Source organism: Muntiacus reevesi, chromosome 4, assembly GCF_963930625.1.
Source record: "Muntiacus reevesi chromosome 4, mMunRee1.1, whole genome shotgun sequence".
In the NCBI taxonomy this organism is placed as follows: domain Eukaryota; kingdom Metazoa; phylum Chordata; class Mammalia; order Artiodactyla; family Cervidae; genus Muntiacus; species Muntiacus reevesi.
In genome coordinates, this window is record NC_089252.1 from 112,011,242 (window position 1) to 112,024,945 (window position 13,704).

The 13,704-nt window shown below is 49.5% G+C and overlaps 1 protein-coding gene across 1 annotated transcript in view; it reads left to right on the plus strand.

Annotated features, from left to right (window-relative positions):
• Window positions 1–11,260, plus strand: part of CDCP1 (CUB domain containing protein 1) — a 58,873-nt gene extending 47,613 nt beyond the window's left edge. Inside the window, exons 6-9 of the mRNA XM_065933881.1 lie at window positions 120–500; window positions 2,355–2,720; window positions 4,990–5,077; window positions 7,632–11,260. Of these exons, the coding sequence (XP_065789953.1) occupies window positions 120–500; window positions 2,355–2,720; window positions 4,990–5,077; window positions 7,632–8,064 (1,268 nt within the window). The 3' untranslated portion in view covers window positions 8,065–11,260. The remainder of the gene's footprint in view (window positions 1–119; window positions 501–2,354; window positions 2,721–4,989; window positions 5,078–7,631) is intronic.
• Window positions 11,261–13,704: the final 2,444 nt, after the last annotated feature.

Here is a 13,704-nt window from a genome sequence, read left to right on the forward strand (position 1 = left end):
AATGAAGGAAGAGGAGAGACCAAAGGGAAGAGCGAGAGAGCCTCGGGCTAACTTGAGAGCTGGAGAGGATGCGCTTCCGGTCTCCTCCCAGCCGAGTACCACCCGCCCCTCTTTCGCAGGCTGCTTGGACCACCGGTACTGCCACAGGACGCGCCACTCGCTCCAGCTGCCGCAGTCCATCCTCCAGCTGCCCCTGCAGCTGCACGACTTCACCTGGAAGCTGCTGGTGCCCAAGGACAGGCTCAGCCTGGCGCTGGTGCCGGCCCAGAAGCTGCAGCAGCACACGCATGAGAGAGTCTGCAACACCAGCTTCAGCTACCTGGTGGCCAGCGCCGTGCCGGGCCAGGACCTTTACTTCGGCTCCTTCTGCTCCGGAGGGTCCATCGAGCAGATCCAGGTGAAGGAGAACATCTCGGTGACCCTCCGCACCTTTGCCCCCAACTTCCAACAAGAGAGCTCTAAGCAGGACCTGACTGTGTCCTTTATCCCCCACTTCAAAGGTAAGGGCGTCTTTTACTCTCTCCCCATCTCCATGCCCCGTAGCCTTTCTTGTTGGAGAACTCACTTTACTTTTGTGATCGACTTAATTGTCGATTTGAAGAGAAAGAGGTACCTGAGTGGGCTGTTTCTCTCGCGAGGTGAGGAATCCTAATCCTGACTTTACCATTAGGCTAGTGAGGACAATTCCAGGAGTTAGAAATGAGTCTCTGACATCACTTTCTGACAATAGGCGGTGATGGTTGGTAGGCAGCAGAACAAATAATCAGGTCTCGAGCCTTTTTTGGAAGTAGACAGGGCATAAATGAGAACTAACCATAGTCACAAGTCCTGGATTCTTGAGGTGGTAACATAAAAATCCTTGTGCAGACATTTTTATGGTTCTGCTTTGACAGTTCAGAACGTGGTTCAGAGGACACAGAGGAAGGGATATGGGGAGAGAGATGAATCTTTGGAGCCTTCTCTTGCAAGGGGGAGCAGAGCCCTCCTGGGAGGCCAGTGCATGATCTTCTCAGGCAGTAAATGAGGTTTAAATCAGTCACAATGGGTGAACTCTATATGGCTGATTTTGAAATTCACAGTCTCTGTTACAAAGTTTTCAGTTCAGTTTTGTATTGACCAAGACTTTAATTCAAGGTTTACTCCATAGTTTTGTTCTCAGAGTCATGAGTGGGAGGGAGATGAATCTTTGGCCGGTGAGATTAAGGTCAGTCCAGGCTGCCTGGCATCTTCTAGGTTTCCAGAGAAACTCCTTCTGGGGAGTCTTTGAAAATAAGACACACCGTCCTCAGTGTGGAGGGTTGGGGTTTTATTTCCCCTGAAGGTAAGGAGTGAACTAGAGACCCTTTCAACTTTGCCATTCTAGAATTCCTCCCAGAACCTGAAGTTTTCTAAATCTCCAAAATAGAAATCAGTATATACCAGTCCCACCCTGGTACAGAGCATTAGATGAATGTTAGCTCCGCTGAGGGCATATTTCTTTCTTTCTTTCTTTCTTTCTATTTTTAACTTTTTTGGCTGCGCCATGCCATGTGGCATGTGGGATTTTAGTTCCCCAACCAGGAATCAAACCTTCGTCCCTTGCATTGCAAGGCGATTCTCTTACTCGACCACCAGGGAAATCCTGAGGGCATTTCTGAAAAGAACCTGAGATAACCACCAGTTTGGCAAACTGGCCTGTTTTGTGTTTGGTTGGTTTTGGTCTTTTCAAAAGGCCTGAGAACCTACTTGGAGACTATTCTTTTGCTGACCGATATGGTAGCCCCAGACCACATGTGGCAGTTTACATTTAAATTAATAGTAAATGAAATTAAAAATTCAGTTCCTCAGTCACACCAAGTACCTTCCAAGTCTTGCAGCAGACCCCTGTGGCTGTGACTGCTCTCCTGGCCAGTGCTGATCCAGAGCCTGTCCATTTTGGCTGGATGCTCTGTGGTCTGGACACTGTAACATCATCTCCTCCACCTTCCTGTTCTCTCCATCTTTTTAAAAAATAATTTATTTTATCTATTTTTGGTTGCACTGGGTCTTTGTTGCTGCCTGTAGGCTTTCTCTGTTTGTGGCAAGCAGGGGCTCCTCTTTGTCGCGGTGCTCGGGTTTCTCATTGTGGTGGCTTCTCTTGCTGCGGAGCACAGGCTTTAGGAGCTCGGGCTTCAGTAGTTGCAGCACATGGGTTCAGTAGTGTGGAGCTTAGTCGCTCTGAGACATGTGGAATCTTCCCGGACCAGGGATAGAACCCGTGTCCCCTGCTTTGGCAGGCAGATTCTCACCCACTGTAGCACCAAGGAAGTCCTGCATTCTCTCCATCGTGATTGAGTGAAACAACGTCTGAGTGGATTCTCTTCCTTTTCCTGCAGAAGAAAGTGTCTTCACAGTGACCTCAGACACGAAAAACAAGGTCTACCTGCGGACCCCTAACTGGGACCGGGGCCTGCCGTCCCTCGCCTCGGTGTCCTGGAACATCAGCGTTCCCCGCAACCAGGTGGCTTGCCTGACCTTCCTCAAAGAGCGAACGGGAGTGGTCTGTCAGACCGGGCGTGCATTCATGATCATCCAAGAGCAGCGGGCCCACGCCGAGGAGATCTTCAGCCTGGAGGAGGAGGTGCTGCCCAAGCCAAGCTTCCGCTATCACAGCTTCTGGGTCAACATCTCCAACTGCAGCCCCATGAGCGGAAAGCAGCTAGATCTGCTGTTCTGGGTCTCACTTTCCCCGAGGACCACGGGTAAGGTCTTTTGCAGGGGCAGGGGAGGGTGGACAGCAAATGGGTGGCTCAAGAGTCAGGAGCAAGCCTGGAAGGCAAGTCAGAAAGCACGGATTTGAGCCCTGGCTGTCCATCTATCAGTTAGCTATTGAATCAGTAATGCTGCATAACAAACCACTCCAAACGCAGTGGTTTAAAAACAGCCGTTTGTAATGGCTCACTTGTTGGCTGGGCATATCTAGTCTGAGCTGGGCTTGTCTGATTCATTCACCCAAGCACCTGTGGGCAGCTGCCGGTGAGCTAGAGAACTTTATCAGTCTTGACCAAACACTCTCACCTTCTGGGGCCCAGACAAGATCAGCAGGGCCAACTGGGATTCCTGGGCTCTCCTCCACGTGGTCTCTTACCCTCCAACCCGGCCCCTTCTCATGGCAAAGCCAGAGAGATCCAAGACAGGCTGGGGGAAGCATGCTAGGTTGCCTGACGCTTAGATTAGAAACTCATACCCCATCCCTGTGACAGCATTGGTTTGGTCAACCCAGATTCAAGGGGTGGGCAGGTAGACTCCACCTCTTGGTGGGAGGAGCTGCAGAATCACACAGTAAAGGACATGGTTCGGGGAGGGGGGCAGAAATAGGGCATTTTTTGTAGTCAATCTACTACTAATCTCTTTCTGACATAGAGAAAGTCTCTTTTCCCCCTGACCTTCCTCGTCTTCCTTCTGTAGAGAATAGATGACTAACTACCCTGTAAAATTTTCACTGGGCTTTCAGAGTTGGTGATTCAAATGTGAGGACCTGGAAAGTGGGACATAGATACATGACACTGGCACTTTTTATCTAGTCCGGTGAAACACCAGAATCCTTGAGTGCCCTCGGTCGTGAGCCTCAGAGCCACAATGAGGATTTTAATGCTTTTATGCCCAGAGTGGCAGCATCCACTGGAGAGTTTCAGGTAATCTGTGCTGGGGCCATGTTTGTGCTTTATTCCAAGATAGTCACAGAGCATCACAGAGTGTTGGAACCATGGAGATTTGTTCCCTGACCCCTTCCCTTTTTGATGGTCAGATAGATTGTGACCACCCAGGCCACACAGGTGGTCAGCAGCAAGAGAACTGACAGGGACCGGAAACCACACGTGAAAAGCTCTCCCACACTCTCAGATTAGCTCCTGGGTTTTTTCTTCTCTTCCATTCATTTTCTGTGATATATTTCTTGTCCTCTTTTTCTCTCAGTCTCACCTTTCGTTTTCTTGTTGAGCAAGCCAGAAAGTCTAAATCCCAGTTTGGTGCAGGGCTCTCTCTCTGACTTCTCTTCTTTTTCCTTTGTACAACTGTAGGAGAAGGACAGCACACATGAAACCCATCTCTCCTAACTCCTTCACCTCTGACTTTTGACTCCCTGCTTTCTTCTACACTCTTCTCTCCTCCAACTTGGGCGGTGCCAATTGGGGGAGCACAGCTGGGATAGGCCAGAAGTAGCCTTTGGAGTAGATCTGGCAGGTCCTGCAGTCCACTGCGTGACTACCCCAAGATTTAATGGTTTCGATAGTCACCATTTTTTTATGCTCACACTCCACGGGTCAGGAGGACTTCCCAGGCGGCACTACTAGTAAAGAATCCACCTGCCAATGCAGGAGAAGTAAGAGACGCGGGTCCCACCTCTGGGTCTGGAAGATCCCCCAGAGGAGGGCATAGCAACCCACTCCAGTGTTCTTGCCTGGGAAATCCCATGGGCAGAGGAGCCTGGCGGGCTACAGTCCATAAGGTCACAAAGAGTCAGACGTGACTGAAGTGACTCAGCATGCATGCATGCAGGCATGGGTCAGGAATTCAGACAGGGTAGAGCAGGTGGCTCATCTCTGCTCTGAGACATTGGGATGCCTTGAACAGCTGCAAGGGGTGGGCTGGGATGGTTCACCTTTGTTCACTTTCAAGTCTGGGACCCTTGGGTTGTTTTTTTTTCCCCTCCTGGAGTCTCAACGTGGCCACTTGAGCTTCCTCACAGCATGGTGGCCTCAGCATAGTCTGACTTCTTACATGGTAGCTGGATTTTCCTCAGGAAACACAAGAAGTTTCCACATTTCTAAAAGGTTAGGCACACACCAGCTTTCCTCATATTCACGAGGAAAGGAAGCAGATTTCCCTGAATGTGAAAGGAGCAGCATGGGCTTGTGGGGAGGGAAGGAATGGATGGTGGCCATCTTTGAAGACTGTCTGCTGAAGTTCATCACCAGGCTAAACTAACCCCACACGTCTCCCCATCTCTCTCCCTTGTGTCTCTGCTCACAGACCTGACTGTCATCGTCCTTGCGGTGGTGGGAGGTGGCGCCTTACTGCTGTTTGCCCTCGGATTCATCATATGCTTCGTGAAAAAGAAGTAGGTGGAATTTCTCAAACTCATCTCCTGAGCTGACACCTCCTTACATCACACAAACCAGAGCTGTCATTAATTATTGACTTTTTTTCCTTGCTTTCCATTGTCCCCCCCAAAGATCAATCTTAAATGCTATTGCTGGGGGGAATTTCCCTGGAAGTCCAGCAGTTAGGACTCCGAGCTTTCCCTACCTCGGACACAGGTTTGATCCCTGGTCAGGGAACTAAGATACCACAAGCTATCTGGCATGGCCAAAAAAAAAAGAAAAATAAACCATAGGGCCAGGTGTGAATTATTTGGGGGTGGTGGGGCGCAGAAATCCCCTATCTAGCAGGAAAAAGAAAAGAAAACACACATGTGGTGACATTTTAGCCTGCAGTTTTTAGGCAGCTGCCTCAGCACAAGCTCCCTGTGAATCATGGGGGTGATGTTGGCAGAAAAAGCTCACGTAAGCCCCGCCAGACCCGGCCTGTGAGCCCACTCACCCATCACCTTGAGGCACACATGCACGCTGCCCAGCTTGTTCTCCTCCAGTTTCTTAAACAAACTGTTTTATGCTTGTTTGTTGGCCTCTAGATGAGCACCAGAAAGCCAGCCCTGTGGGTGAGAGGAAGGAAGAACCAGTTAACTGACTCAGTCTCACCTTCCACCCCCTCGGGATGACAGCTTTGTTTTATGAGAGGACATAGTTGACCTTTTTAGAGGTTGACCTTAGTCCATGCTGCTACCAGATTTCATCAATTCTGCTCATATTTCTGATTAAAGCCCTGGGTGGCAGGGGGTGCATCTATTTTCCTTAGCAAAAATCTAAAAACAATTTTGTATTCACTGGGGCCACAAGCAAACAATTGAAATTCCTGATCATCAGTGAGACTGTGTAGAAATGTCTCTGCTGATGAGGACGGGCTGGCACGTCCAGGGGGAGATGTCTCCTTGGTGAAATGGGATTGCACACGTCTTGCAGGAGGGGAAAGGACTTCTTTTAATGACACGTCATCGTATGGTTTCTCTCAGGAAACTTTGCTGTCTGGGGTGCATGGTATGTTCAGCCTAGATGGGAAAGCATGTCATTAATACTGAGAGCAGTCCCTGCTCAGGAGGGAGTTGGGTGAGGAGGGGAGGGGCCTGCACTTGCCTCCATCCCTAAAGTGCCCCAGTCCCGGCCTGAGAATCGCCAGCCCCTTCCTTGCTGTGGGGGAGGCTACTGGCTGGCAGACTTACATAAGGCTCCTCCATCCCCAAGTTAGGGTGGGAGGGAACATGGGTTCTGTAAGGGAGAAGACAGGCAGACAGTGCTATTGAACTTGTTCCTTAAGCATGTATTTCCTGGGACTTCCCTGGTGATACAGTGCTTAAGAGTCCATGCTCCCAGTGCAGGGGCCCCAGGTTCGATCCCTAGTCAGGGACCTAGATCCCACATGCCACAATTAAAGATTCTGTGTGCTGCAATGAAGACCTGGCACAGCCAAGTAAAATTTTTTTTTTAAAGCATGTATTTCCTGAGGGTCTTCTGGGCCTTAGGAACCAAATGAGGTGCTGGGGATACACAGGAGACAGAAGAGCTTAGTGGGGACAAGAACGGCACTGTGGGAGCACATGGGAGGAGCATCATTACAGGACTTCAGGCTGGAGCCCTGGCAGCCTGTCATCCTGGCCGGGGAACCTAGCGTTACAAGCTACATGCACTGGGTTTATTTTTATCTCAGAAAAGTCCGGGTTCATAATTAGCGAACCGCCAGCCAGCGAACTGCGTTATGTGGTCCCTTATGCTGATTGAGCTGATGTCCTCCATTTGAATCTCTGGTTGGCTAAAAAGTCAGCCTACCCTGCTTTTCACTGGTGGAGATGGAGAGCGAGGCTTTGTTTTCGAGGCAGGGAGTGCTAATGCCCGTCCACGTCCAAGTGCCAAAGAACGTTACAAACCAAGCATCTCTGGTGTTGGGGAAGGAAGTCGGGCACCCTGGGCTGACTTTTGTCTTATTTCTTGCTCTTTCCTCTGTTGGAGGTTACTGCAGAGAGAGACTGGCTCCCTCTGCTCCTTCTGAGTCCAAACTGTCCCCAACTCCAACTAAAAGCTAAGATGCAGTCTTTCATCCTGAGTCTCGTGTGCTGTCATTTAGAATCAAGATGGACGTAGCTTGTAACTGTGCAAAAGTGAACTGAAGTGTTAGCTTCAGGAAAGAATTCAAAGTCATGGGAGGCTGGCCTAGGCACGCCCATTTCTGCTAGGAAAGGGTATTATCAGACCCTCCAACTTTGGACTCCATGCGGGTAATCAAAGCAAATTGAGGCACAGATGCTGTGGATAGTGCCCTCTCCACACCACTCTCTGCTCCTTAAGTTTCCACCTTAAAAACTGGAGACACAGCTGGTCCCCCCCCAAACTTTCTCTGAGGACAGCAGTTTCTGTTTCAAATGCTAAAGCTACCTGAGGGACGCAGGGAGACCTGGGTATAATAGACCCTGAAGGATCTATTACACGTTCCAATAGAGACATACAGTTGATGGGCCTCTAAGGTCACATTCTTCCTGACTTCTGTCTCTTTCCCTCCCTCAGTAAGAAAAAGAAGATCACCAAGGGCCCGGCCGTAGGCATCTACAACGGGAATGTCAACACCCAGATGCCGATGCAGCCGAAGAAGTTTCAGAAACGGCGCAAGGACAACGACTCGCACGTGTACGCTGTCATCGATGACACCATGGTATACGGGCATCTGCTGCAGGATGCCAGCGGGCCCTTCCTCCAGGCAGAGGTGGACACCTACCGGCCCTTCCAGGGGCCCACGGGGGACTTCCCTCCCTCCCTACCCCCCACAAACTCCAGGGCCCCGACTGTCAAGCTGGCCACAGATGAGCCGCCCCCTGGCTCCCCTCCTGAGTCTGACAGCGAACCGTACACCTTCTCCCACCCCAAAGACGGGAAGGTCAGCAACGGGAGCACAGACTCTCCTTTGCTGGACGCCCACGAGCCCACGGAGCCCGGGGAATAACAGGGACCCACCCAAAGACTTGCCATACAGCAGGGCACTGAGACGCCCTTTAGGGTTCCCACCCAGATATCCGGAAGACAAGGAATTGTGTGGAAGGACAAGAGGAGGTTTTCCTGAATGCCACCAACTTGTGATTTCCACGTGGACTCACTCCTCCGCTGAGACATTGAACATGATGATTTGTGATCCGGATGCTGTCATCTCCGGGCATGTCCTTCTAAACTCAGGTTGGGTTGTAACCAGCCCATAATGAGAGGGAAGCGGCTGAATCACCCAGGACAGGGCTGCAGCAAGCCCCACATTTGGGTTTAGACCTCTTCAGGTTGACAGGGTCAATCCCTAGGAGCCCACTGAGGTCCCTGCTCTCACTGGGAACCCCTGGATGAAAATGTCAGTGTGCTTTTTAAACTATTATTATTTATTGGGTGGTCCCAGGTATTTAAGAAGTCAAATGGATTGCCGTGCATCTCTTCTCACCTGACACAGTGGCAGCTCACGCTCACTGGTGAGATGGCTGGGTTTTGACTTCTGCCCGCCACTAGATAAACATGTGCCTGTCCTCTGGGAGGTGGGAATAATTTGCAGTCTGTCCAGCTGGAAAACAGTGTGTGTGTGTTTGAGAGCAATGACACACGTCTTTGATGAGAGACTTGCTGGTTGTCTTGCTCTGCGTGTGGTTCTCTTGCTGCAAAAATCCAAGTCCCATTGTCCTTGGATCTAGGAATAAGACAAATGTCCTGGAATTGCAATGTGTGGCTCCACCCAGCTGCAGCAACACTTTAACATTTAAACAGAAATATAGAGAGTATTTTTCATCCTCTAGAAACATTGAAAGAGGATTTCGGTGGTGGCTCAGTGGTGGGGAGTCTGTCTGCCAGTGCACGAGACACAGGTTCGATCCCTGATCCGTGAAGATCCCACATGCCTTGGATCCACTGAGCCCATGCACCACTATTGAGCCAGCTCTCTAGAGCCTGGGAGACGCAACTACTGCAAGCTACAGCAACAAGAGAAGCCTGAGCACCGCAACTAGAGAAAAGTCTGCCCAGCAACAAAGACCCAGCACAGCCAAAAAGATAGAAGTTAATAAAATTATATACTAGAAAAATAATATTGAAAGGTACAGGAAAGAGTGGCCGCTTGTATAAGCTCCTAAGGCTACTGCAACAAATTACTGCACGCATGGTGGCTTGAAACAACACAAGTTTCCTATCTGACGGTTCTGGAAATCAGAAATGCAAAACGGGTTTCCCTGAGCTAAAATCCACATGTCAGCAGAACTGTGCTCCTTTTGGAGGCTCCAGGGGCGAATCCGTGCCTTTTCCAGCTTATAGAGGCCTCTCAACATTCGTTGCCTCTGATTGTGGCATTGTGACACAGCTATTGCTCAGTTGCTCAATCATGTCTGACTCTTCATGACCCAATGGACTGCAGCACACCAGGCTCCTCTGGCCTCCACTATCTCCCACAGTTTGCATCCCTCTTCTACCAACAAGGACCTTTCACTTACAAACCTCACCCAGGTAATCCAGGGTCATCTCGCCGTCACAGGATCTTTAATTATACTGAAGATCCCCTTTGCCCTGTAAGGTAACAACATATCCACAGGTTCCAGGGATTAGCTCATGGACCTTTCTCCTGCCTACCACACTTTACCCGCCCCAGGAGAGACTATAGAATGTTCCAGCCTACAGATGTGTTTTGTTTAGACTGCAGCATCTTTTTAAAGAATTACTCACCAACATTTGAAATGATAAAATGTTTACATAACAAATCTGGATCAGAAGATCTGCCCGTGCTGGGACTTGCATGCTCATCAAAAAACAGCCAGCTGGAGTTGAAACAGAGCTCCTCTGTAGAGGGGGCACCCGGTTCACCCACTCACTGCAGGCCGCACCTCTCCCTGTCGCCTCCCCACACAGAGGCTGAGGGTCTGTTGCTGTGGGTGAGTGCCCTTCAGGGTTGCTTCTCTCGTAATGAAATGGAAAGTTCAGGACCCACACCTCAAGTGACATTAAAAAAAAAACAAGTCTTGAGGTTGATGTGTGCTTCAGGAAAATTGTTTTTTTACACCCAGCCCACATCCTTCATTTATACTAATTACCAACCCAGCTCCTGCAGGCGTTTGCCTTCGTGGCCCCTGCTCTCATCCAGGAGGAAAAGGATTGTGTTGTGGCTTGTCAGCACAGTCCTGAGGTCAATATTTCTGTGGCAAAACCTCCTTTAAAAAATAGATGCGGGCTGTCGAATTCAGTGACTTCACCTTGGAAATGCACTGCCTGGACTTGTCCCCTTGCTACTTTGCCTCCATGAAAAGTTTTGCAATCATCTAAATGCTGTGAGGTCCAAGGTCTCTTGAATTCTTTCCAGAAAGAGGAGTATTGTTATTATTATTGTGCCTTTGGTGCTGCCTGTGACACCTTTACTCTGAAAGGCTGGCTCTGCCAGGCTCATTGTCTTAGCCTGAGATGCTGGCAAAACCCCTTCAAGAAGGACCAGAGGAGGTCTGTGGCTCCTTTCCTTCTGCTGAAATTGTATCACTATTTAAAATCATCGTTGGAGCCCTGCTCCTCCATTCTCTGCCTTCTCCGACCTCTTGGCCTCTTCTGAGGGTCACTCAGTGCTCTGAATTCTGCCCCCAAAGCGTGGCTGTCATCACACACGTCATCTTTACTTGCAGGGGCCCCATGTGGCCATTTCCTTTTAACTGAGAGCGCAAAACTCCAGGCCACATTACTATCTTCTGGAGACCTCAAGTTGATCTAAAGTTCTCCAAAAACATGCCTCCTTGAAGGGGTCGGGCCGATGTACCCCTGGCTCTTCCCTTTAAAGCTCAGGCCCCATTTCTGTAACATATTTCAGGGTCACTGAAAGCCAAACACATTTGTTGAAGCCTAGCTGGTGCCAGCAGAGTGCCCTCTACGCCGCATCTGCCCTCACGCCCATCCTCTGACGAAGCCTGACTCAGGCAGGACTGATGAATGCTGCAGCCATTTTGCAAGATTGGGGGTGTCTCAAGGAAGAGCCAAGGGGGAAAAGCAGAAGTCTATGGGACATAACCTTGGTGAAGGTTAGGACAGATTTGTGTGGATCTGCAATGCTTAACTCAAAATAATTTATTTGTTGTAGATACTTTTTAGGCAGCATTTTGTTCATTTCCTATACTTTTTTAAATAAACAAATACACAGAAAAAAAGAGGTATCAGGTTTTTTAAGTGCTTTGGCAGCTTGTCCCCTGGTTCAGCTGAAGCTCTCATTGTCCCGTTGTTGACTGAGACAGGTTCAACAGGAGCTCAACGCCTTCCATCTTCTCTGTGTGTTTATGTTCCAGCAGGTCAGGCTTTGAGCTGCCAGTGGGTGACTCAGAGGCCAGAGTTTGTTCTGTTCCGTGCTTGTTGAGGCAGCCTGAGTCCCCTCTGTGTGACCCTCCTAATACCTGTTCCCTGTTGAGGCCACCTTGGCGACTGACTGCTCAGTGGCTCAGCAGTAAAGAATCCACCTGCAATGCAGGAGCTGCAGGAGACTCGGGTTCCATCCCTGGGTCAGGCAGGTCCTCTGGAGGAGGAAATGGCAACCCACTCCAGTATTCTTGCCTGGAAAATCCCATGGACAGAGGAGCCTGGCGGGCTACAGTCCATGGGGTCACAAAGAGTCAGACGTGCCTGAGCACGCATGAAAACGTATGCACACTGCTCTAAGCCCAGTACAGGTCACCAGCCAACAAAACAGAAGCAAAGGAGAGTGGTGGGAGAGGGAACCTCCAGGTGGGGCCCCCGCGCTCTTGGACAGGAGACCCAAGTGCACTAGGGAGATGGAGTACGGCTGTGTAACAAACCATTCCAGACCTTAATGACTTAAGAGCAATCATGTATTCTGCCACAATCCTAAGTTGAGCAGGACTCAGCAGGGACGGCTTCTCTGTGCTCCATGTGGCCTCTGCGGGGTGACTCAACTAGAATCCACTTTCAAGATGGTGCATCACACAGCCGACAAGTTAGTGCTGGCTACCAGCTAGGAGCTTTGATTCCTCATCACACGGACTGCTCACTCCACAGGGTTTTCTGGACTTCACAGCCTAGAGGCTGAGTTCCCAGGACAAGTGCCCCCGGAATCAGGCCAGTGTCTCGAGTCCTGGGCCTGGAACCTGGCCCAGTGTCACATCCACTCTAGCCTATGGGTACATCAGTCTCAGAACCGCAGATTTAAGAGGATTCGAACACAGCATCACAAAAGAACATTAAATTTGTAGAGAGGTGACAAGGCAAAGGAGAAGTACTCTGAGCTTCCAGGAGTGGCAAACTGTGGAAAGGTAAGGATATGGGGGAAACAAATGGAAAATACAGGTTTTAGCAAAGTGTGTTGTGTTGATGTCTCTGGTGTTGTCTCCGGGCTAAGAGTCTAGAGTTGTCTCTGGTGATTAAGAATCGTCCTGTCCTTCCTGGTAGAGAGGGGGAGGACAGAGAACTTTTCTTGTGTCTGATCCTTCTTAATTGTCTTCTATTAAAAATAATCCTCATGCCAGGCTGGCATATTTTGGGGTGGAATACTCTGTTTCCCATTTGAAACTTAAGTTTCGTATATTAAAAGTTGTGTCAGCAGCTATGCAAAGAGATTGGAGTGAGAAGTAGCAAAATAAGAGATCTGCAGAGGCAGAGAAAAGCCTAAATGGAAGAAGGGGAAGAGAACAAACCTAAGTCTATTGCCCCATGTCTTAATGAATCAGTCTCTCAGACCCGGGAAGGAGTCACTCGGTCAAATAGTTGTGTTTCGTTTTAGGAAGTTATGCTGCAGGTGGAAGCAGGGGGCCTGCTTAAGTCCAGCCTTTATATGGTGTCAGCGGCCAGGCACCTAATGAGGAACATTTCTATAGAAAATGAAGGGGGAACAAACTGTAACCTCAGTTTTTGAGTCCAGAGGGTCGTCAGTGAGAAGACTTCTGGATGTCGGGCTCGGAGCATTTTTAAATGGTGAACTGAGAATAGCAGTGCCAAGCCAACAAATTGCCTAGTTTGCAATTCTGGTGTCTGATGCGAGCGTCTGCGTCAGCATCACTATCACCAGTGCAGCCCGTGGAGGTGTCTAGCTGCACTTGCAGGGCTTCTCCTCCTCCTGTCGCTCCTACTCTGTCTCTCTCTTTTTTAAGGTGGTCTCAAGGATCTAGGCAGTCAGGTAGTTCCCAATGGCACCAAGCTGGGAGGGAGAGAGAAAAAAATGGAAATGTTAATTGCTAAAATGCACGCATGTCAGAAGCCAGTTTACCAAGAGGTCAAAAAGTTCAGAGGCAGTGAGTGTGGCTGGAGTTCCACAACCCACCCACCACAATATGCTAGAGTTTTTTTTATTGTTGAAACATAGAATTTCTCTCTATAAGTACCCCCATTTCTATCAAAGATAATCAAAGAAGACTATTTTGTTTGCAAAGTAAGTGTGGTCTCATGCAGTTTGGCCTAATTATTTACATAGGCGCAGCAAGAGTAGTACCATGTCTCCCCAGACTGCAGAGACCTCAGAACTGGCTAAGAGGCCGGCCGCCAGGAAACGTGAGCTGTGTGACTGAGACAGGCAGCCTAACCTCTCTGAGCCAAAATTTCCTCAACTGTAAAATGTAAATCCTAATACCTACTTATTAACAAGGCTGAC